We start from the raw sequence: 23764 nt of genomic DNA, 5'->3' as shown, positions 1-23764 counted from the left end.
AGGCATTTAGAGAAAACACTGAGTTGTTTAATACTGTTTGAACATTGAGTGTCTGTGCAGTTTGTCACAGAGCAGTGTTAAAAACCCTCAGCAGAACATTCCCTCTGTGTTATTTAGTGTCTGTGACTCTGCACTCTTTCTCTCCCTTTTATGACTTCTCCACTGAATATACTTCTTCTATCTTTCATCCTTCTGTCTTCTCATATTTTGAAACATTTTGGCCAGAGAAGAAGAAGAAGATAGTGGCTGATAAACAGGGCTGTGGTGACAGATTCTGATTAAAAGGGTGACTGTTCAAAGTTTACGGTGTCAAAGTCACAACCTAAGGTCGGATTAGTGACCAGTTTACACAAAACAGGTGAAGAGTAGACAGTGCGATTTGGGATCTACAACTTGAGTATAACAGTTAACGACCCTCGGAAAAATAGAAATCGCAGTTTAAAAAAAACAAACATGTTTTAGAAGTTTATTGAGACTTTGAGAACACATACAGTATACATTTCATCCTGACAACTAACACATCAGGCCGTCTGAGATGAAAACGTGGAGTATTCTTTACATCCTGTGAATGGCAATTGTAGTAGTTGTAAGTTGGTGATGATAGTAAACCCAGATGTAATCTTGGCATTTCAGCAGTATTGATCATTATTATGAACGTCATCTTCAGGCATGGACTGTTTGAAAAAAACATGGTGTATTATCAGAGAGAAGATCTCTCGATCATCCATAGAGTGTCCTGTGAGTACAGTACATTTTAAACAACTCTGTCTAATAGAAGGTGAAGTGAAAGCCAGCTGAGTACATTTGGGGTAATGTTTGATATCAGCACGGCTTTGCCGTCTTTGTGAGGAAATGCTTATTTCCCTCACACCAGTAATGCTACAGTATATACAGCAAGTTAACACGATATTTACAGAAACACACGGACATCAGGAACTTCACTGCCCATATCACCACCACTCTAGTGTCACTTCGGATGTCAGAAAAATCTAAATAACCCCAGTGTACGTTCTCAGATTAATCAAAGCAGGGTGGGAAAGACACTGTGCCAAATGCAATAAACCATTAACAGCCAAATTTGAAATTACTGTAATACTTTTTTTTTTTTTAAATCAGAGGAGAGCCTGGTTTTGACTTGGAAAATATAGGCAAGAGAAAAAAAAATCTGCATTACTGATGACACACCCCATCAGAACTAGAATGACATACTCTGATATCAAGATCTAATCTCTCATATTGCTATTTGAAATTATGTACAGTTTCCACTTTTTAATTACAGTTTCTTCTATAAACAGCTCTTTCCAAACATTAGACACAGTATAGAAAGAATGGTAAGCACATAACACAATTATACAGAGCTACTGTACACAGTCGGTTTTCTTTCTTTACTCGGTCAGGTAGATTAACCAAATGTAATCAGCCAACAGAGCCTGCTCATCTCTGCCTGAAATGATCACACAACCACTGATGGGAAGCACTGAGAGAGAATCCTAAATCTGGTTCAAATTATCTTCTGTGTTTATCACTGGAGAGCATTTGGAAAAAGGTTGCATTCCCTCTGCAAAACTTTCTTTTTTTAGACAAACACAGAAGAGCTCAGACCTAGGAAATGGATCATCAGAAATGATACTTTCTCACTCGCCTTTCAAGACTGCACTAATCGGACAATAAATGACCCAATACTCTCCAGAGCTATTTCCAGAAAGCCCCTTGCAACTGCATCCAGTTAATAACGCAGAGACACAACACAAAAGGATCATCGACTCATGCATAAAAATACTGAAGGTATGACATTAGAAAAACCACTGGGTTTTGCACTAGAGCAGCATACTCAAACGCAAGACAAATACTGTTTTTACACCTAAAGTAAGGTACTAAGACAGGCCTTTTAAATTAAGGCAAATAAAGCAGATAAAATCTTTTACCATTGTCAGTAGGAACACACGAGGGCTACAGCAGACCAACGACAAGTTATGTTCAGAAACTACCACTTTCTCCCTGCCAGACAAGCTATGACAACATGAAGGGATGGCATTGCCCTCCTGTATCCTGCAAGCTTTACTGAACAACAGCTTCTGATAACCAAGACTCTCTGTGTCAATTAGGCTAGTTTGGTATGTTTAACTGGACCGTGGGCACCAGTCCCACACAGTGGGAATGAGAATGAGCTGCCAGCTGCCTTACGCACAGATAAAGATCAATCTAATCTTATTTTGCTTGTTAGTTGTCTGTGTGGGTTTCGGAGCCTCCGTGCCAGAGATATTACCATTGGTAAATATATTATTCTGGGGAGAATAATTGAGCTGTACCAACTCTTGCAGCCTGGAACCCAGTGCCCTCGTTGAAAATGAGTGCGCACACGTGGATGTTTTGTTCCCGTAACTGCGTGTTGGAGTTAGAGCCTATGAATACCCACAACACCTGCAGAGCCATTTGATGCTGGACTGAATACAGATTTAACTTTACTTTTGCACGGGTAAAATAGGTTAAAAGGAGCTAAAACCAAAAGCAAAACTTGACTCGAATCTCAAAGAGGTCTCAAAGGTTCCTATACCTCGATAAAAAGTGATCTATGGATTATGGATCATATCCCTCTCTTTGTGGGAGTCCTTTCAAACTGAAGAAGAGTTATTCATTGGGTGGGAAAAAAAGCTAGAGCTTCACTTGCTTCGACAGAGACTCGAATGCAAGAGAATGAATGTGCGGCAGGCAGAGGGATAGAGGCTGTGTGCTCTGGTAAGAACAATAATTCTTTTACATTTGAAGTTATGATTCTCTGTTGCCATGGCAGCACCAACATGTTTAATCTCAGGTTGGTTTGAATGCCACTCAAGTTCTTCAAACAAGATTTACTGCTGCAAACCGCTCAAACCTGAGACACGCACACTCCATATCATGTATACACTGGCTGAGTCTGCAGTCTGGATGCCTTTATGTGTCTCACTGGCTGACTGCCAAAGTCTACAGAGGTAAAAATGTTCTCTCGTCACAGAGTTCCTCTTAACTTCTCTTTCAACTCTCAGTTTTCCTCATACCTTTTGTTATTGTCTACCCTGTAACCATAATAATTTTCCTTTTCATTTTGTTTTATACAGAGCTACTCTTTTAGGACCAGATGCCCAAATTCGCTGCAAAGTCTTCTCTTAAATTCAGAGCTCTTGTTGTGGAGCTAGTTCAGTTTACATAAACATGATTTAAAGAAAAGAAGATTGAGATTGAAAAACTTCCAGAACAATACACATCAACTATAAAAAGAGCACTCAATTAAATCAACAAAAACAACAATAAGGTTACACAGAGAATCTTAACCACAATGTTCAAGAGCTTTGTTTCTCAGTTCGTATATTCAGGCAGGCAGGCCCTGCGTTGTAGTTTTCCTACATGGTCATGAATCCTTTTTCAGTTTCTGGAGTTGAAGCACAGCCCATTAGTGTTCAGCAAGATGGAGAGCTTTGGAAAGTACAACAAAGAAGGGTGGATGTCCTTAGAACTGATAGGTGAGGGAACTGTTACCATTTTGTTTAAGTCAAGGTTCAGTATAAAGTCTTACTGTTTCACAATATTTTCTGCTGACTCTGCCAGGCTTTACTCATGAAAGTAGAGCTGTTTATACCTATTCAAACTCTTCACATCTGCAGCTCGTTCTGACAAGATACAGAGCAGTGCGTTTCTCTCTGAATCCGCCCCCCCTCCCTTAAATGTCTCTGCCCTTAATCAGTGTCCCCGTCACATGCTACTAAACTTTTTGCTGCATCTCTATCTGTTGGCCCTGTCTGGTTTGACTTTGGCCCTTCCCGTTCATCTCATACATCGAGCTCTTCAGCTGTTTCCGCCGATAACACCAAACCCCGACGATGACTGCGGTAGCGACAGCACACAGCGCCACAATTATGGCTGCCACTATGGGACCTCGACTGGAGGAGCTTGGAGGATGGGGAGGACAGTCCTCACCCACACAGATGGTCTCCCCCATCTCCCCTTCCATCTCACCCTTCTCTCCGCTCTCACCAGGCAGGTTGTGCACGGTGTGTTCCCCCATCGCTCCAGTGAAGATGTCACCCTCATGCATTGGAGGAGCTGGGCCATTATTGAGGAAGGGGTGCTCAGTGAGGTCATCTAGCCAGGAGTGGGTGGGAGCTTCCTGTTGTGTGTCGTAATCCAAGGTATCAGAGTATGAGGGGGAGTCTGAAGGCACTAAATGATCAGGAGAGGCAGCAGGGGTCCCAGTGAAACCAGGCCACACCTCCTCTACCACCCCTTGATCTAATTCAGGTAGTGTAGTGGGAGACTCGTGCTCTTCTGGTGAGCTGGTGTAAGGAACCGGTCTACGTATTTCCACCTCATTGGGTCTGTCTGTTGTCTTGACAACACTCTCTCCATCCACTGGTATTATCTGCTTTGTTGTGGATTCACCATTTTCTGTTTCATCAAGAGCAACAGGGTAGCCGTCCAGCCAGCTCTCATCTTTGGTGGCCTTACCTCCTCCTGGATCCCTCTGACTGACGTTCTGGTGCCCCTCTGCTGCAACAGAAAAGATTACAAGCGGGTGACCATCATCTTCATGACTGTCATGATCCTCATAGCTTTTGTCATCTTTGTGTTCATGATCATCGTGATCATCGTGATCATCGTGATCATCATGATCCGTGTAGTGGTCGTTATCACCATCCTCATCATCAAGTTCGTAATGTTCATCATCGTGGTCGTCATCGTCGGGATGCTCCTCAGGATGTTCTCCATCGCTGTCACTATGATCTTCTATTTCATCATCATGGTCCTCATAACTCTGGTCTTCATCACGAGTTTTATCTCGGTCATCAAACTCCTGACCTTCGCGGTGACCATGAACTCGGTCGTCCTCATGTTCGCCCATGTCATAATGGCTGTCGGGATCATCCTGGCCTTTGTGGTGGTCCTGTCTGTCCAGATCATCAGGCTGAGCTGGGTGCTTCACATGGTCATCATGGTCCTCTTCCTGGTGACTGTCTGCATCATCCTCATCGTCATAGTGATCATCTTCATGGGTTTCCTGGTCGTCGTGGTGGCTGTCGTCCCGATCATCTTTGTCATCGGTGTCATGATCATCATAGTCCTCTGGCTCATCATCATGATCATCAACAGGATGTGGTTTGTGGGGTGTTTCCTGGCTCTCGTGCTCTTTACTCTCCTCAGACTGGGCCCCAGAGGCTCTTTGTGTTGTCTGTGTGACAGAGTCACTGGAGACAGGAGGCCCCTCCTCCTGGAAGGCCTCAGAAGGGAACCAGAACAGGTGTTTTTGAGAGAGAAGAGACACTGGCTCTTCTGTGGCTGCAGCTGCATCAGTACTGACCACCACTCTACTCTCCTGTTCCCACCTTGGATGGCCTGGGAAATCCTCAAAAGCCTCCCTTGTTGCTCCTTCTTCTACAGCTCCTTCAAAAACTCTACTTGTGTCAATCACCTTTCCTTCCACATCATGCTCCTCATGCTGGTCTTGATACTCCTCTGCTTTGATACTAAATCTTTTTTCTTGCTGCTCCAGACTGCTCTTCTCGTCTTGGTATCCATCTCTATTCACCCCCCCGTACACCTCCTCGTGTGCCTCCTCTGGACTCCCATCGCGATCTCCCTCGCCATAAGAATCTGTAAACTTGTCCTCATAGTCTATGTGGCTTTCAGTTTCATCTGCAGGGACATAAGAGGAAATCTATGTTATTATATCAAAAAGATACACCAGACTTTAAATTTGAGGTTGAAAGACTGAAAACGGTTTGATGAAAACTTTTCCCAGGAGTTTCTAGGGGTAGTCAGCCCTCACTGGACTTACTTGATTTTTTCTTTTAAGTTGCCTAAAAAAAACTTTATGCAAAGGAAGATTAGCCAACTACTTTATCCACCCACAGGAAGGGTGACAACAGTTCCTCTTGTCACAAACTATTAAAGTCATCTTAAAAAAGCCATAGTATCTGTTTTCTACTCTGGAAAGCCCAGCCTGCTCCGACTGGTCACAGACCTGAAAAGGCACCAACCATCATTCAGCATCAGCTCTTTGGCTGCTTTTGTAACCACGGAAGCTAGCTTTTTAGCTCAAAATGGAGAACACAAGTCCTCTTAAAGATGACTGTGACAGAGCCCTCATCCTTCAAAATGTACCAACTCAAATGTCTTCTTGACCAACTGTTAAAGGTGTGTACATGAATGTTTAGATGTTTCAATAGTATCACAAGGAAATTGAAAAATCTAGAGCAAGGAAACAAATAAGTACATATTTAGGGTTAACAGGACTGATTTATCTTCAGACAGAACCACAGCTTTAGAACACAAATAGCCCTCTGATGACTAACCATCCACACAGGCCTGGAGTTTTTTTCCTTTAGACTTCTTCTACCTCTTCAATCAATAAGCTCACGTTATGGCATGTCGCACTGAGGTGTCATAGCAGCCGTTTTGATCCCAACTTACAACTGAGAGTCTGTTTTCTAAAAGCCAAGAATCAAGCATTTCAAAGCTTTGAAGAGGTGAATAAAGAGGGAGCTTACTTATTCTCACTCTTTCTATTTCTGCACTTTAACATAAACATTAAGAGAGCATGTTAGTACCTTTGACACAACTCTGCACGGCTCCATACCACTCCCCACAGCTGTCACACAGCAGGCTGAAGGCAGTCTGTCCACCTGGCATCACATAACCTGGGACGCATGTGTACACCAGCTCATCTCCCATCTCAAACCCAGAGTGCTCCTGCAGACGAGCATGAGGAAAGGATGGGGGATCTCCACAAGGCATGCCTGTCAATCACAAAGAGACACTGAAGAATTGTACATTGCTGTGGACCAATTAAACACATTCCCTTGACACTCATGCAATTTTTACAGTTAGCGTACAAAGCCAACACTTTTAACATTACAATAGGTCACAATATGCTTTAAAGTTTAAACATTTCATACCAAAGTTCACCTTAAAAGATACTTCAAACACGTTGTATATCGCAGCTTCCCCACAGCACACGGCAGCAGCAAATGATTTGCATATTTTGCATTATTATGATGATATATTGTTACTATGATCTCATGACATGGACATTTGAACATGAGTGATGTATGAAGTATATATACAAAATATCGATTAAAATGATTTACAGGACATACCTGAAAAATACAGGAAGATGCGACGAGCACTGTGATTGATTATAGATCAGCCCACAAGAAGATTTTCATTGTTTCAGAGTACAAACTACTTTAAAATGCTGTTATGTCTGTAAATGTTGTCGGAAACATCTACAACACTTGAGCAGAATACAAAATCACTAAACTTGTCTTTTGAGGCAATTTTTAGCCAGTAAAACATCATTTTTAAGCATTTTTCAGTACTTGGATGTGCCAATTTCAGTGGCTTTATTGATTGATGTTAGAGTAGCACTAAAGCCTTCAAGATCTGAAGGCTCAGATCTGACTTTCAGCAGCCACATCAAAGCTGTCACCAAGGCAGCTTTTTACCATCTCAGAAACATCAACAGAATTAAAGGTTTCCTCTCCTAAAAAGACCAGGAGAAACTCATCCATGCATTCATCTCCAGTAGACTCGATTACTGTAATGCTCTTTTAACTGGACTTCCCAAAAAGAGCATTAAACATCTGCAGCTGCTGGAGTTTTAACCCGGACTAAGAGATCTGAACACATCACACCAGTTTTAAAATCTTTACTCTGGCTTCCAGTCAGTCACAGAATAGATTTTAAAAACCTGCTGATGGTTTACAAATCCCAGAACGGTTTAGGCCCAAAATACATCTGTGATCTGTTCAGAGAATATAAACCCAGCAGAGCTCTTAGATCCAAGGACTCAGGTCAGCTGGTCTAGTCCAGAGTCCAGACTAAACATGGAGAAGCAGCATTTAGCTGTAATGCTGCAAACAAGTGGAACAAACTGCCAGTGGAGATTAAACTTTCACCAAATGTAGACATTTTTAAATCCAGGTTAAAAACATTTCTTTTCTCATGTGTCTATGCATGAAATATCTTTTAACTTATCTAGACTGTTGCCTGATTTTAAATTCATTTAAATGATTTTATTTGTTTCTCTTTATATTATTTTATGTATTTTTAATGCTTCCCTGCTGCAATGCTTTTATTTTATGTAAAGCACTTTGAATTGTTTGTACATGAAATGTGCTATACAAATAAATTTGATTTGATTTGATTTGATAAACTGTGTTATCATAAGACAATATAAATAGGAAAATTAGAATAAGTACATAAATGGTTCAAAATCTAAAGAGAATTAACTAGAATAATAAATGATTACCACTTATTTTAGTGATTTAGCATTTGCATTTTTTCAATTTGTCCATTTCTTTCTTTTTAAGTTTTTTATATCTTTCAATGATGATCTTCATTCATTGCTCATAACATTCCATTCCTTTCTTTTTCCTTTTTGCTTTTTGTGGCACAGCTAGGACTCCGTACGAACCAGCTGTAAACAAAACAGTAATGACTGCATCCATGACCATAACCTAGACTGTGAAACTATGTCATTGTTTTACAAGTGTTTAGTTAATCTGTACTGTGAAGTTTCCCCTCAGTGGGCTGTTTGTTCCAGTCTTGTGGTTTTGGTTAAAGAAAAAAAAAGAAAAAACTGTAGTTCTGTGGTGTAAATGTTTATGAGAGGGGAATAGAGCCACCTGTATCCAACAATGAATTGGAATTCATCTAAGTTATATAGTTTTATTAACCCCCCCCCCCCACACACACACACACACACACGATCAATAGGGAACTCTTGCATTCATTTGCCAGGTGAAAGACAGATCTGCTAACACATATACACACTTATAACTCATCCATTTTTTATCCTTATCACGATTCACAAGCTTGTGCGTGTTTTGTGTTTTTACTGACCTTTGTCTTTGATGCAGAAAGCACCCAAGTGTGCAGTGTCCTCTGTAGCATTTTCTGTACTCACATCCACTGCTTTCATTGAGCTGCCCACAATATTACACACTGTGGTCCTGGAAACAGATGGACAGATAAAAGTTAACGATCTGGATACAAAGTCAGAGTACTCAAAAAATACACTCATTAACTCCAATATTAGAGAGAGTGGCCCACAGCAAAGCCTTTCAGAATCCCTGAGGGAGCCAGGGATTGAAGGTGGTCAAAATGAAACCCGGTGTGTTTACTGTTGAAACACTCACCCACACACACACAGAAAAAAGCCTTCAACAGATATACCTCTTATCCTTTTTTTGTGTATATAAAAGCAACCGATTGTAACTAACTACTGTACATTTACAGCAATACGGAAGGACAATTTTGATATTCATCAGCTTTTCATCAGGCTTTACAGAGGCCTGATAATGATCCATACATTTGAATCAGGTGCTCTGAAGTAAGGAAACATGTAAAGCATGCAGACCAGGTGGGCCAGAGGACCACGACTGGGAAACACTTTAATACTGGTTTTCATCTAGTCCCATATGTACCATGAAGACGATGATGAAGTACCCAAATTCAATTCCTTTCCATTCTTTGATGAGAAAATGCATTCTTTAAATGCTGAGATGTTCTCCCACACAGTCTCTCACAGAGTGGTGAACCTTTCCTCATCTTTATTCTCTGAGATGCTTTTTAGCATGACACAACTTTTCCACCCCTTGATGCCTCTGCCACTGCTTATTTGAAATGTGTTGTCACCCACGTCAAGGTTTTTTTTTTTCTCTTGGTGGGAGTCAGGAGAATGGGTCAAGTTGGTAAAAATCCTTTTGGAGGCCTGAAACAACTGATAAATCTAACACAAGTACTTTAAGTTTCAGCACAATCTGACATCTGACAAAACAGAGTCATTTTGCAAGACCAAAGCGTTATGTTTACCTCTCGGTATGAAAGGCCTCAGGGAAGAGGACCCCGCTAAACATGGCTCCTGTTATGTCAAGTTTCTGCATTAAAGGTGGCTTGAATATTTGATGGCTTCTCAGCTTCGCTCCTAAAGAGTTTAGGCTTCTGACTTTACATCGCAGCTTTGATAAACGCTGTTCACAAACAGTTTCTTGTGACCCGTCATTTCTCCAAATATTCATGACTGAGGTAAATATAGCAAGGTTTGACACTCAAAGACCAACAATAACATTGTTAATTGGATGGGAAATACATCCAGGTTTGAAAAAAAGAGGTTTCATAGATAAGGGAAAAAAAGAGAAAACAAATAAACTACAGATAAGCGTAAAAGCACCCCCTCCCCTCGTTCCCCCTCCAATTAATCATCTCAAGACCTTTCAGATCTATCTTGTGACCCCTGCTAAAAAGACATGGGAAGACAGGACCAAAAACAGTATATCAAAAATAGATGGCTCTCACTCCAGCAGCTCCAAAATTAAAATGCTGCATGCTTACAAACTCGTGTTGAAGAAATACAAATCTTTTACCACTAAACTATGTCAGGGTTAGGATGAATTTCTTTTACATGAACTGATAGAAGTGAAATGAGAGTCAACTGAGAATGTTTCTCGTGGGCATGGAGCTGCTGCTCTGGTTCATGAGCAGGACTTCACACAGACATATACCGCACCACAGTACAGAGCTCTATTGGTCACTGCCTGATTTTCTGCCTATTCAAATATTATTCCAGCATGACATCAGGGTTCCAGAAACAGACATCATTGCTCAGACATGTTTCAGTATCAGCAGCTGTTGCATGTGGCACCTTTGACACATGAGGTTACCGAGAACAAGCATCACGTTTAAGCTACCTTCACGTAGGGCAATCATAACATTGCAGACTGAACAAGTGTACCGAAAAGGTGCAGAAAGCGCTACCGCCTTCATGTTGCAGAGGCTAAAAGTGCTGAGCAAATAAACTATTTTTGCTACCATAATATTACAGTATAAGCCCATTCGTCATCCCAAAACAGATCCAAATGACTCCAACTTCCCAGGCTAATCAAATCATTTTCCCATAGCAGTTCCCAGTACCAATCAACCCTGGTTAACAAAATGTTATTTGAAGTGAGACTTATCACACTTTTCATTAATAAGAGGTTAGATTATTTCTGTTGTTAAAGAAGCTTTCGTTATAAGGAAAAGATATTGGCCAAGACTTGAAGTGTGCATGTGTGGAAGTCTGAGTGTAACTGAAGTAATCAAACCATCAGTACTTGGAAAGAATTTGACCGGCGGTGCAGCGAGACTGTGACTCATCATGCATGCTTGTGCCATGCGAACTTCAGCTTATAAGGGCAAAAGACTGAGGGGAATGCAATACCAGACAGAAATCACCAAGAAAACACAGAGACAAAAAACACAAAGGCTTTTTAAATGTTAAACTAAAGCCTCTACAGGCATCCACGTGTGAGAGGGAGGTATGTTATGTGTCAGAAGAGCCATTTCTCAAAGCTATCACCTTCGTAACAGAGCGGAAACCAAAAGGTGCATGCGTATTTGTTTTCGTATGAAACTTAAGAGTTAATTCTGTTCAGTGTTTTTTTTTGCGTTTGGTTACAGGGGTCAGCATATGTGTGGCTGGCAGGTGAGAAGACAACATTATGGTAGGGAAGTCAATCTGAGAAGTACATGTTTTATGCAACATACCTAGAATTTGCGTCAATGTTATTCTAAAGGCTATGAGTTACTTGGTGCTGATCCCTGTCGAAAACAGCACAGTTCACACGTCAGACTGAAAAAGTAAAAAAAAAAAAAACAATGATTCATCCATTCAACCAAAATGTCACAGGTGGACTGAACTGGGCATTACTATTTCACCTGAAGCTCAGAAAAATAGCCTGTACACGTTTTCTTCTTTAAATGAGCAATAATCAATTAAAACATGTGAAAGGCGCTTGCAATGAACATGCAACTAAATGCCTTTTACAAACTGATGTGTCATGTTCGTCAGCTTTACGACTTTTCTTTTCAGTTCCCTTGAATAAATATGTTATGTGAACTAAAAATGTGTCTGTACTTTAAGGGGATCATTACATTTGCCTTTCACTGTGTAAAATACAAGCTCCTAAACGGATAACTGATTCTACCTGAGTATCTCATGTGAAATTCAACACGTTGAGCGTGATCATTGTCATGGCTCTACTGAGTCATCAGAAATGGACATGAGTGAGGTCTGGAGCTCTTGACTGAGAGTCATGAGAACAGTGATACACTGTGAAACATGGTGAGCGAGTGTGAAAGCTGATGACCAACACGTAGAGAGGAGAAGCTTACAGAGAGAGGAAAAGTGGCAGCTTTTCCTCCGACCAGACGTTTTTTCATTTCAAGGCAGCTGCCACTCTGAGGTAGCTTCGGTTATGTCATTTTCTTCTTTTCTTAAAATGAATATGATTTAGGAAAACTAGTTTTCTCTGCAATATATCAATCCAACAAATAATGACATGAAAAACTACCAGAATTTGGTCTTTGTTATTGATTTATTCAGCCATTCTTCTAGCGTTGTGTTCACATGACTGCAGATATCGTTGCTCCTTTGCTTGTTCAGACCTGCAGCAATAAGAATTAAAAAAGCACAGATGCACCACTGTTTCCATTTAAATTTTTGCTCCTAGCACTCAGTAATCATTTAAAAACTCTACACCTTTTCGCCTCATTAGTATGTGTGCAACTATCGTTATGCAAATGAGTCCCAGTCTCTACCGACATTCTCTTTTTGATTGAATAAACAGAGCTATGTCTTTTTTAGATACGCAAGAGCAGAATCAGCTCCCAAAAGTCGCAGGTTTCAATTAGAGGCATGTTCCTATGGTAACCAATTTAAATGCATCTACATTCACTGGTGGGACAAAACAAGAGCCTAGTAAAAATATACGAGTATTACACCAAGCAAAGTGAAATCATTTACTTACACTTAAATCAAAGACTGATATTACAGTGAAGCTACACGATTTAACCAAATGTGCATCATTACTGCTTTATATTACATGAAAAATACTATAGTGTAATGGCCACAGCTTGGATACTGCATTCGTCCTCTCAGCGTCACATGCACTTTTTTGCAGTGTGGGTAAGGTTTCAGAGATGCTAAAAAACATTTCTTATACTATATATGTGTTCTAAACAGCATGTAAAGACAAGTCACACATGGCAAGTTGAGGGGATTTGTTCTACAGCTTTGTGACATCTTACACCCTGGTTGTCGATATATGCATTTTTTCAGACTTTCAAGCATGTTCAAATGGTACTAGAAAAAAAAAGATCATTCAGTTCGCAAACATAAATTCAGTAAATGTGTTAGTCTGACTGAGATAATTAAAAATCTGAGCTTCTAAAAATGGGCAAACACACCCAAATATTGCATTTGGGGATCAAATTACTTTGCATGTGTATGCTCAGCTAGACTCAAGTGAGCCTTGGAGTTGTGCACATGCACCAAAGTTGAATCGTTTTGCATCTTTATGGAAAGACAGCAAAGCAGAAGTGTATACCAGTACAGACTCATTTTTATCAAAGCTGCTCTCATTCATGTTAGAAGCAGCAGAATGTCTTTCTCACACAGACAGCAGTCGTGACGTCGGGCGTACTTGGGTTAATGACTTGATTTTGCTCCCATGCATGTAAAAGGAGGGTGGTCAAATTAGATGGCCAAGATAAGCTGGACTCATGTGCATGTCCTGAATGACCCAACGTAGTTCCAAATTAAAAATGCTGAGCCGTGACATTTACTGCTCATCTTACTACTGACATGTTCTAGTATATGTAGCATATAAAAACACCATATGTCCAAGTTAACAAGTTAAAAATACTTTATTTTTTTAATTGAAAAAAGGGTCTTTAAATAAAGGTTTTCTCATATTAGCCCGAAATACTCCTGTTTTACTTACCTGTTTCCCCCTCCCCCCAAGCTATTAGTGTACCTGCCTTCCTTCAAGACCAAATCAACTCTCTGCCTGTTTCTGTCTCTGGGTGACGAAAGCTGTCTGTCATGTTGCCGTGGAGATGAGGGGTGTAAATGGAGTCAGTTGTCGACATGACACCCCGGCTCAGAATTCCCTCCTCCTCCCGGAGGAAACAGAGGAGTCTTTCTCCATTTCTTCCTCTCTGCGTTTTCTCTTCCTCCCCTGAAATGTGTCACTCTTCTATCTTCGGGCTCCCTCTAAAGCCGCCGCCACCACCGCTCTCTTTGCTTCCTCTCTCTTTCATCCGTTCCTGGAACCTCCATCACTCACACAGAGGCGCACACACCGAGATGACCTTTGACATCTCCAGAAATCTCAAGTCTCCCTGCATGACTCCCTTAAAACCATGAAGACAAATACTTCTCTTCTTACCCTACTGTGCCTCCATAGAGCCACCCACGGGTGCACTGGGAGAAGAAGCACTCCACTACAGCATGACGGAGCTCCTCCACTGATGACAGGCGGGCTTTTTGTGCGGCACACGCTTGCTCAGCATCCCTGAAGCCTTGTGCGGCAGATGAGTTCCTCAGGTCCAGCACAAAAACTCGACCTGAGGACAGACAGAACAAAGAGTCAAAGGAACGTAGCAATACTGGTCAATAACCTCTAGTACTGAAAAAAAACTCAGAAAGTACATGTCGGACATGTCGGCTGTTGTGTCATTACAGATTACAGCCTGTATTACTTTGGACAATGGCAGAATTTGTGCAGAATTAGATTGATCAAAAAAAACAAATAAATGACAAATTTGTTCATTAAAGGCAAATACATCAAGTTAGCTGATCATGATTCAGGGTTCTAACAAAAGCTTATGTTTAAACACTATTAGCCCATTCTCATGTTTTTCAGCACTGCTACAGGTTTTACGGATCCAGTTCAATGCTGGGGTTAAGAATATATAAATAAATTAAATTAAAAAAACTTAAACAGCCAGTTAAGCAACTATTCTGTTTTATCCGACTGATTTGCAAACAGAATTCTACGTTCTGACCATATCTCCCATAAAAACATTCAATTTCATTAGAGATGCAGGTGGAATATATCAAGATATTTTAAGACAACCTTTACATGCATATTCCAAATAAACTGTACAACATATGGAGAAGACCTTTTGAAGCCAGCAGCTAACAGCTGTCTTGTGACATATTGTTGTGTTAAGGATCGTTCTAAAGTAGTTCACTTGCATTTGAGTCTTTGTAGAATCATTTAGTCAAGCCTGATACATGTGAAACTTGTCCATCTCCTCTGATAGCTCACTAACTACAGGTGCGATCATGACATGCTATTCAGTTCATTACCAACCTATAGTCACATCATTCACTGTTTCAGAATACAGAAGAAAATGTGCGAAGTGTTCTGATAAATATACAAAATATTCAAAACCGAAAAACTCAAGTTTGAAATGAGAGTGACCGCGCGCAACACTGATCGCTGACAAAAAAAAAAAAAGCCTCCTTAACTATTACGCACGGGTTTATTACGTGGAACAAAGACTGTGTTTTACCCATATACTTATCTGATGTGGTAATTTATTGTTAATGCAATGAAAAACTGGGGATAGAAAGTAAAAGTGCGCTCTGAGGGGCCATCGTAAAACGCAGGAGATAACAAGACAGGTGCCAAACCTTGGCGCGCGCTTCCACCGGCGCGCTCTTGAAGTTTGTTCATCACTAACACAGATTGTTTTAATATGTCAAGAATATTATTTTCGTTCTTTCTTAACAGTGTTCACTTACCATCTGCCTTCACAACAGAGGTCACAAGAAGACAAGCCAGACATCCAAAGAGCAAAGACTGGACTTTTAGGTTATGGCGATCGATCATTTTTTTTCGTCCTCGACTGTGGACTAAATCTCTTTGTTTTTGAAAAAAAAAGAACTTCCGAAAAACTTAGTGTTCACAAACTATCGGGTCAAAGTGACAATGAAGAGCAAACAATGAAGAGCTTTTTCTCTCCCGGTCGCAGAGACTGACTGAGCGGTACGGCTCTTGTTAACAAGTGAGGATGTCAACGGGAAAAGAAAAAGGCTCCAGCGGCTCAAGAGCGAGGAGGAGGCGCAGTTTATCTCCACAAATAGTCGCACTGGCAAGCAGATGAAGCACCTGTGTGAAAACTCGCGTAGTCCCGTCAGTAAATACGTCACGGCTCAAAATCTTCAGGGTGGGCAGAAAGCGGTGAAACAGCCGGACTGCTCCTTTACAGAAACACCGTTGCTGAAATGAAAACGGAATTTCTGAACATAGAAAGTAATGCGTGGCAATTCCCCAGAGTCCAAAGAAAAGCTAAAACGCTATCATGATGAATGTCTTGTCTATAGTCCAAAAGATTACTGAAGGTACTTTAAGACGATGAAATACTGAAAAGGAAACAGGCAAAACTGCAAAATGATTTTCTTTTTCCATCAGTTGATGTAATATAATATGATATTTTCAGACACCTGATTAATAGACCAACAGATGCACCAACATGTGTTAACTGTTGGGTAATTTAACTGTTAAATAACATCACATTCAAAGTTTCATTGGAATTTATTTTTTTAGACAGATAACAGTAAATATTAATACATTAATTAATTAATTTATATACATGTATCATGCAATATATGCATACATAGGTAAATATACATAGGTTTAGGTAAATGCACATGAGTTAGATTCCACTATGGTTTTGTCTTCGTTCTTGTTTCTGTTGCCTCATTAGGACATTTTCTGGTAATCACTGACCTTGTTGGGACTAATAAGCCTTATGGGGACAAAGCCAGATGAACCTCATTTCTGGGGTTGTTGAGGTTTGGGTTAGGACTATGTTTTTTTTTTAAAAAAAGAGGCTATGATCAAGTTAAGAGGAGACATCAACTGGCTATGTCTAAGGTTAGGGCTTGAGTTAGGATGTGCACAATATATTTAAAACAGAAAAATGTCCTATTAGGGATAAATGCTCAACTTTGTGACGATGTGTGCATGTGAGAGAATCCCTGTGGGGACTTTAATCGGAGTAATAACCCATAGACACCCTTTTTTACTGTGGGGGGAAAAATATAGGGTCCCATGCGTGGAGACTGTGTCTTTACATTACATTACATTACGGTCATTTTGCAGACGCTTTTATCCAAAGCGACTTACAATAAATGTGTTCCTCATCGGTAGGCAAAAGAACTTCAGGTCAAAACAAAAACAAATAAGTGCGTAAGAAGCTAGGACGAAACGGGTGACGTCCTAAGAAAAGGAAAAGACTTGGTTTTTCGGTGTGAGATCACAACAGACCAGGTGCTGCTGGCCTACAGCCCAAAATGTTGCTGTTTTACCATTTTGGCTCAAATTTTTATTTATTTATTCAACTCACACCCAGAACATGTAGCTTACATCTCGCTTTGGGATGACAGATATATTTGGTGATTTGGCACATCCATCCCAATGTCGTCATTAAACGTATCTCTACATGATGATGGACATTTACACCTATGACGCTGCTAACATGCCAAAACCGCTTATAAGGAGGAAAGAGGGATGTTATTCATGAGACGGCTGCCTGCCATGTGGATGAGCTAAGTCTGAGACTCATCCCACTCAACATTCTTCCCTGTCCTTTCATTTTTCTTTGTTTTCACTATTGTTTTGAATGTTACTAAACACACGAAAGATGGTTTAAGTTACAAAAAAATACATTGTTAGGGGCTACATCTTTTAGTCATGGTTCCCGTCATGTTATTTGGATACTGCTCTTTATAAAAGAGCAGATTTGGAGTATGTTGCCATCTAAAAGAATCCTACCCTGGATTCAGATGAAAAATTGTAACTATCACTCATTTTCTGGTCAGACTCTGCTCTGCTCGTGTCTTGAGATTGTGGTTAGAATCAGATCAAGGTTAAAGGTTCGGCTGGGCATTCACTGCGAAATAATTCATTATGCCATTGACTTAACCACACGGGGATAGTGAAACAAGGTGTGTGTGTGCACGACTGCGTGTGCTTGTGGAGATAAAGACAGAAGGCCATACAGAGCTTTTTGGATCATTTAGGCATTGTTTCAGTGAGTCTGCAGTTGAAGATAACGAGCCCCATTCCTACAGGATGCACACTGGTAAACTTAAATCCAGCTACATTACAGCCTATAAAAATCCTGCCCACAGAGAAAACAACAGTATCACAGTGTGCACATAATTTTATAGCCTCTTTTCATGAAAACAAATTCACAATGCAGCAAGTACCTGAATTTCCTTCTGTTTCTTTGGACTGGCCTGTCTGCACCCCAGACCTGTCCTCTGTTAAAACATTTGGCGCATCATGAAACCCAAAAATGACAAAGAACAACCAGGACTGTTGAGCGGTTATCATCTTACGTCCAATCAGAAATGGACAACATTCCTCCTCCAAAGGTCAGGCAACTGGTCTTCTCAGTTCCCAGTTATTTACAGACAGCTGTGAGTAGAAGAGGTTCTGCTGGTTCTGCTACCATCAAATCCATCCATCTATTCGTTTTCTAAACCTGATTTGTCATATTCGGGGTTGAGAGGATGCTGGAGCCTATCTGAGCTGCCATCAGGTGAGAGGCAGGGTACAGTGCAGATAACACCAAAAATGCTTTTACATGTAAAGGAATGTGCAGGCACCAGCTGTTTTTAATGTGACCTCAAATTACTGTTTTCATTGGACAATAATCTTCTGATTATTTTCATCAGTTAAATGATTTATTGCTTGGTCTGTAATAAGTCAAAAATAATGAGAGACACTGAACTGTGGAAGAGGTTGCTTTCTCCAACCCAACAGAACTGCTCATTAATTTAAATCAAGGGGAAAAAAAGTCAAATCCTCACATTTGGCAAGCTGGAAGACGCAAAAGCAAAATTGAATGATCATATCAAATAATCGAATTGTAAAGGAACAATTTTCAGTATTGTTGGAATTGTTGACGGTTGAGGATGTGTTAACTGAGCTACCGTATGAGCATGTAGACATATCCATGTGCTTGAAAACAGAACTGTTATTTTATGGGGAACAATGTAAATTAAATTTTGAAAAGGCTATGATATAAAAAAATTCCTCCTGGAGGGACACCTCTTTCAAAAAAGGAAGACCCGGAGAGAAATGAATAAGTGTGAACTTATTCATTTCTCTCCGGGTCTTCCTTTCACATCCCACCTTTTCCATTTTCATCATTCTCAGTGTTTCCTGTCTCCCACCGGAGTCCCCTGTGTTTCCGTTGTAGTCTTTAAATCCACTTGTCAGTCCCCCCTCTCCGTATTTCTCTGTCACATTTTTTTTGCACTCGTACACCACTCATGCTTTTCATGGTTGCGCTCTTCAGAGGTTTGTATGAGGAGATCAGGTGGGCTGGGATCCTGACTCATGCACAGGGGCTATTTTTGGAGAGGCGGGGGTCGCACAGGAGAAGAGAGACTGATGGCAAGGAGGAGAGAGACGGCAATTCACACCTGATCCTCGGAGAGGCTGGTGAGAATTATGTTTGCTGCAGGTGTCCAGAGGGGCTCTGTCATCGGACAGACGCACATCCAGACATCGCACATGTGTGCGATAATCTCACAGGACTTCCAGTACACACCTATTTAACCATCTGTGTTGTGGAAAAAAACACGCTTTTGTGCACACACAAATGTAGAACCGCAATTTTTCTCTCGGTATGTGTGAGACCAGTAACTTCCCATGTGAGGCATGTCCTGTCGGGATGAGGTGTGCAGGTATGTGGCTGACTAAGAGGAAATCATTGGTCATGACGGTGGAGACCAGAGGGAGGTACGGCTTTGTCTCCATGGCAACAGCCTCCGAAAAACCACAGTGTGGGGTGCGGTCCAGAAAAACAGGAACAGGTTTGAAAGCTCAGAAGTGAAGCTGCAGCAGGAGATGTGGTTTTAGGAGAAGTGATAGATTGTGTGAGTCTGCATGCACTCGTGTGTGTCACTCTCATGTAAAAAGCAGGTAGCTATAAACATCTTTTCATGCTGGGCCAAGGACAAAAATCCTTATTTTAAGCTTTGCGAAAACAACTTTTCACACAAGGCCAAAAAACGTTTTTCAGAAGGGCTGTTCACATCAAAGAATTGCATGAGAATTCAACCTGCTTTTCAGTCAAAAAACACCTTAAATAGCAATAAATAACAAAAAAGATTGTAAAAACAATAAATAACAATAAAATCTAATAAAAATAAAACCAGGAAGGGAAAAAAAATTATAAAATTATTCACCCAGCTGCTAACTTCATAATCATGCGACATCAACACTTTCAGCAATTTGACAGACTCTATAGAAAAATTGTAAGTGTAACAGTCAACCCCGCTTTGACGTTATTGCACGCACTGCGATCATCGGGACACATTCAACACTGAGCTGCCATCTACAGCCGAGTCACGATGAGCAGCGTGTGGAGCTATTCAAAGAACTGAGTTAATTAATTTGACTGTCGATGAGAGATTGTTAATTACCATGCGATGCAGAGGGACAGGGACGCATCAGGATTAGGAATGTGCTGCATTAAGATTAAAGACTACCTTTTTTGCACAAACTATAGAATGTATCGTGTCATTCCAATGTGCACGCAGTGTTTTGTCCTTGTTTTCTGCAGTTGGAGCTTTACAGATGATTTAAATGACCATGGAGGGATTATGAAACAGCCGGCCCTCAAGCACATGTAAAAGGCCAACTGCCTATCCTACCGAGGGCCAAAACACTCAGACTGACACGTAGAAACATCGATAGAAAACACGACAGTGGCTGTGTGCCGTCTCCAAAGTGTACCTTGCAAGTGTTTTGCACCAGTATGCATCACAAAGTCCCATTTTGATCATTATGTCTTCTTCACTGTGGTTTTGTGGCCCTGATGTGAGCCAATTTGTGTCTTCATTGTCTTTAATATTGTTTTTAGTCGTATTTAGGTTAGTTTTGTGTCTCGTTCTGGTTGTTTAGCATCTCTCTGTAGTCATGTTTATGGCTTATCTGCTTCTCTTTTTGGTTTATTTGTGTGGCATTTGGTCTTTTTGTGTGTTATAACATTAGTTTTGGGACATTTAACGATCATTTTGACCTTCTTGTGCTTGTTTTAGCTTGTTTTCAATTCAGTTGTTTTGTTGGCCTCAACATAAAATGTAATAAGACATGAGTTCTTTTTTTTTTAAATAAGGGTTTTAATAAAACCTTTAAAAAGTATCTAAAGTTGAAATCTAGGGGGTAACCCAAAGCCCAAATGAGCAAAGTGAACTGTAACAGCAAAAGAGTGATGAACCTCTGTAAGTCTCACGAGGTGATTAATAAACACCTGAACAGGTGCAGCCAATCAAGACAGTTAAGACAATGAGGCCCATGCAGCACCCACAGACTGCACTGTCACTGTAAGGCCAGAGGAGACGCAGATGAGTGAACAGTCTCTGTGTCGTCATTTAACACTTGTGTGTCTCATTCTGGTTGTTTGGTGTGTCTTTTTATTGAATTGTGACGCCTTCTAAGATAAGACCAGGGGCCTACTGAGTCTTTCGGACCAGGTGTGTTTTTGTTCGCTGCTACACCCGGCCAACCTTGAGCTTTCAGCTCCACCTTTTGATCTCCTGTAAGCATACTGTCAACCAAAGAAGGGGAGAAAAAATTGCATTGCTATTTCTCTTTTGAACTTTTCCTCACAAATGTCTCTAAATGTGTCTAATGTGGCAAGCCCCTATCAGTCAGGGCCTAAACTAAAGTGGCACGGTCAAAATGTCAGGATCTCAGATGAAGATCTGTGACTGGTGGAAGAATCTGCCGCCAGGCTGCTAGCGTCCACTGACAAGCCGATCAAATGGCTGGGATTTAAGTTATGTGCTTTTGAAACGGTGGCACATGAACAGTTTCTCTTTGAAAAATATCTACGTTGCCAACAGAACACCCGCAGATGCAGCCACTGGATATTTTAGGGATGTGAGGTTGTTTCCCACTTTGCCTTTCTGATAATGCAGCTGCCTGAGTGATGTAACAAATAATGTGCTATATTCATTCACAGCCTCAGTGCTTTAAGAGGTATTCACATGAAAAATGCAAAGCTCAAGGTAAATGCAAAATGGGATAAACACAATGTAATTATGTGATGATTCGGAATTCAATTCAATCTGAGGTATCAGTACTTTTTTGTGAATATGTTGATATTGTTCAACCTCCCCATTCAAACACATTGAAAAATAAATATTAACCTTTCACTCCACTGCAATGCGCAAACTGGGCACATTTCACTTAAAAAGTAGGACTTTGTTATGGATTATTACACATGTTGATGTTTCATTTTGACAAAACCCACCCAATAATAAATCGATACTTAAAAATAGTTGTCAAGGCAAACTTGAAAATGTTTCCTTATCCTTACAGTCATTTTGTCTGCTAATTGTTCAATGTTTACATGCGGAATATTCAGTGCAGGGCTTTGAATGGAATAATCTTACACCATGCTACTTGTACTTTTACTCAAAAAGCAGATTCTGCTCCGACTAACGGATGACTGATGTAAGTCAGCAGCAGTCTGGTGCTGTGGCATAGAGGTTCAGCTAGTTCAAACACGGTTTGCTACTTGAATTTGCATTGTTGTCTGATACCTTACACAACAAACCCTTTGATGTAAAGTTTATTATTCATCACATTTCATGATATAGCATGTGGAATGAAAATCTACATAGCCTGCTATTCTTCAAGAGTAAAGATTTTGTCCCTGCTGAGGCTGCCTCCAGATGAGGCTGGCTGCATAAGAGCGCCCTCCAGCTGTGGAGATGGAGAACACCTGCAAAGATATTTTTGTTGTAGAAATAAAACTCGCTTCAGTCTGTCTGTAGCCTTAGCTATAAACCTGCAATATTGATCAAGCTAGAAGACGAGTTTAGACCCTTTTGTTTGAACAAAGATAACAATTTGATACAGTAGAAATACTCAGTGATATGTAAACATGGTATATGCAAACTCCTTGTTTGAGAAACGTACATAAAAATAAATAAATAAATGAAAGAAAGAAAGAAAATCAAATTAAGATGAATTTAAAAAATGTTATTATTCCCAAAGCCAAACGATAATGTTGGAAAATGTTTCCTTTTTTCCCCATTAATCATTTTAAGCTGTCATTACATGTGGTTATTGTTGCTGGCAGGAATGAACTCCTACACTGTTTTGTGGTGCGGCAGGGCTGAAGAAGCCTGTGACTGAACACATTTAGTTGTTTCATCACGGTGCTGTGTGGACGTGCGGTATTGTCCATTATTTTCATCACGTTGTGCTGCATTCGTTTAGGCTCAGTCAGTCAGCAGTCTCAAGCACAGAACCAGCTCTCTGTATAAGTGTGTTTAAAAGGAAAAGTGTTTGTTTTCATCTTATAGGATTTCCTCTATCAGACCTTGCAAAGTTACCAGCATTTTGCAGTGAATTGGACAAGCTTGAGATAAATTTATCAACGAACCCCTCAATATCATTAATAGTTTTCTAAATGCAGTGGAAATATTTCAGTCTGGATAAGTGCTGTAAAATACTTGCTCATTTAAAAGAAAATTTGTTTGTAAGGATAACATGTTAAATGGCTTAGCAGCATGAAAAGGGGCAAAATCCTCTGTACTTGTTATGCGTCACGTTAGTAGCCTACTTGCATTCAGGCAAGATTGTGTATGCGGGTGTTTTAACTTGTGGTGGCTACTTTTCTCTCCTTTAAAGTAATTATTCCTCCAGCACTGTTACCTGTCCGCAGCGAGGACAGACATCCAAATTGTTTTGGGTGTGCGTCTGCATGCAGAAGGATGAATGTAGGAGAGTTACAGATCTCCACTGGAGGGGAACTCTTGGATGTGGCGTCCACAGACGCGAGTGTTTCCTCCCTTTAATCGGAGCCACAGGTTCGTGCCAGGTCTCGTTTTGATGCCGTTCAAGTCGTTACCGCTTCGGCGTAT

The 23764-nt window shown here is 40.6% G+C and overlaps 1 protein-coding gene across 1 annotated transcript; it reads right to left on the bottom strand.

The window, feature by feature from the left end:
- Window positions 1-459: 459 nt before the first annotated feature.
- Window positions 460-15823, bottom strand: susd5 (sushi domain containing 5). The gene is made up of 5 exons (XM_075449051.1): window positions 15608-15823; window positions 14244-14421; window positions 8875-8984; window positions 6579-6767; window positions 460-5664 (listed from the first exon to the last, which is right to left on the bottom strand). Exons 1-5 carry the CDS (start codon window positions 15693-15695, stop codon window positions 3737-3739), a joined length of 2493 nt encoding a protein of 830 aa, XP_075305166.1. The 5' UTR covers window positions 15696-15823; the 3' UTR covers window positions 460-3736.
- Window positions 15824-23764: the final 7941 nt, after the last annotated feature.

This window comes from Odontesthes bonariensis, chromosome 18 (assembly GCF_027942865.1).
Source record: "Odontesthes bonariensis isolate fOdoBon6 chromosome 18, fOdoBon6.hap1, whole genome shotgun sequence".
Classification (NCBI taxonomy): domain Eukaryota; kingdom Metazoa; phylum Chordata; class Actinopteri; order Atheriniformes; family Atherinopsidae; genus Odontesthes; species Odontesthes bonariensis.
This window is presented reverse-complemented; position numbering and strand designations above follow the sequence as displayed.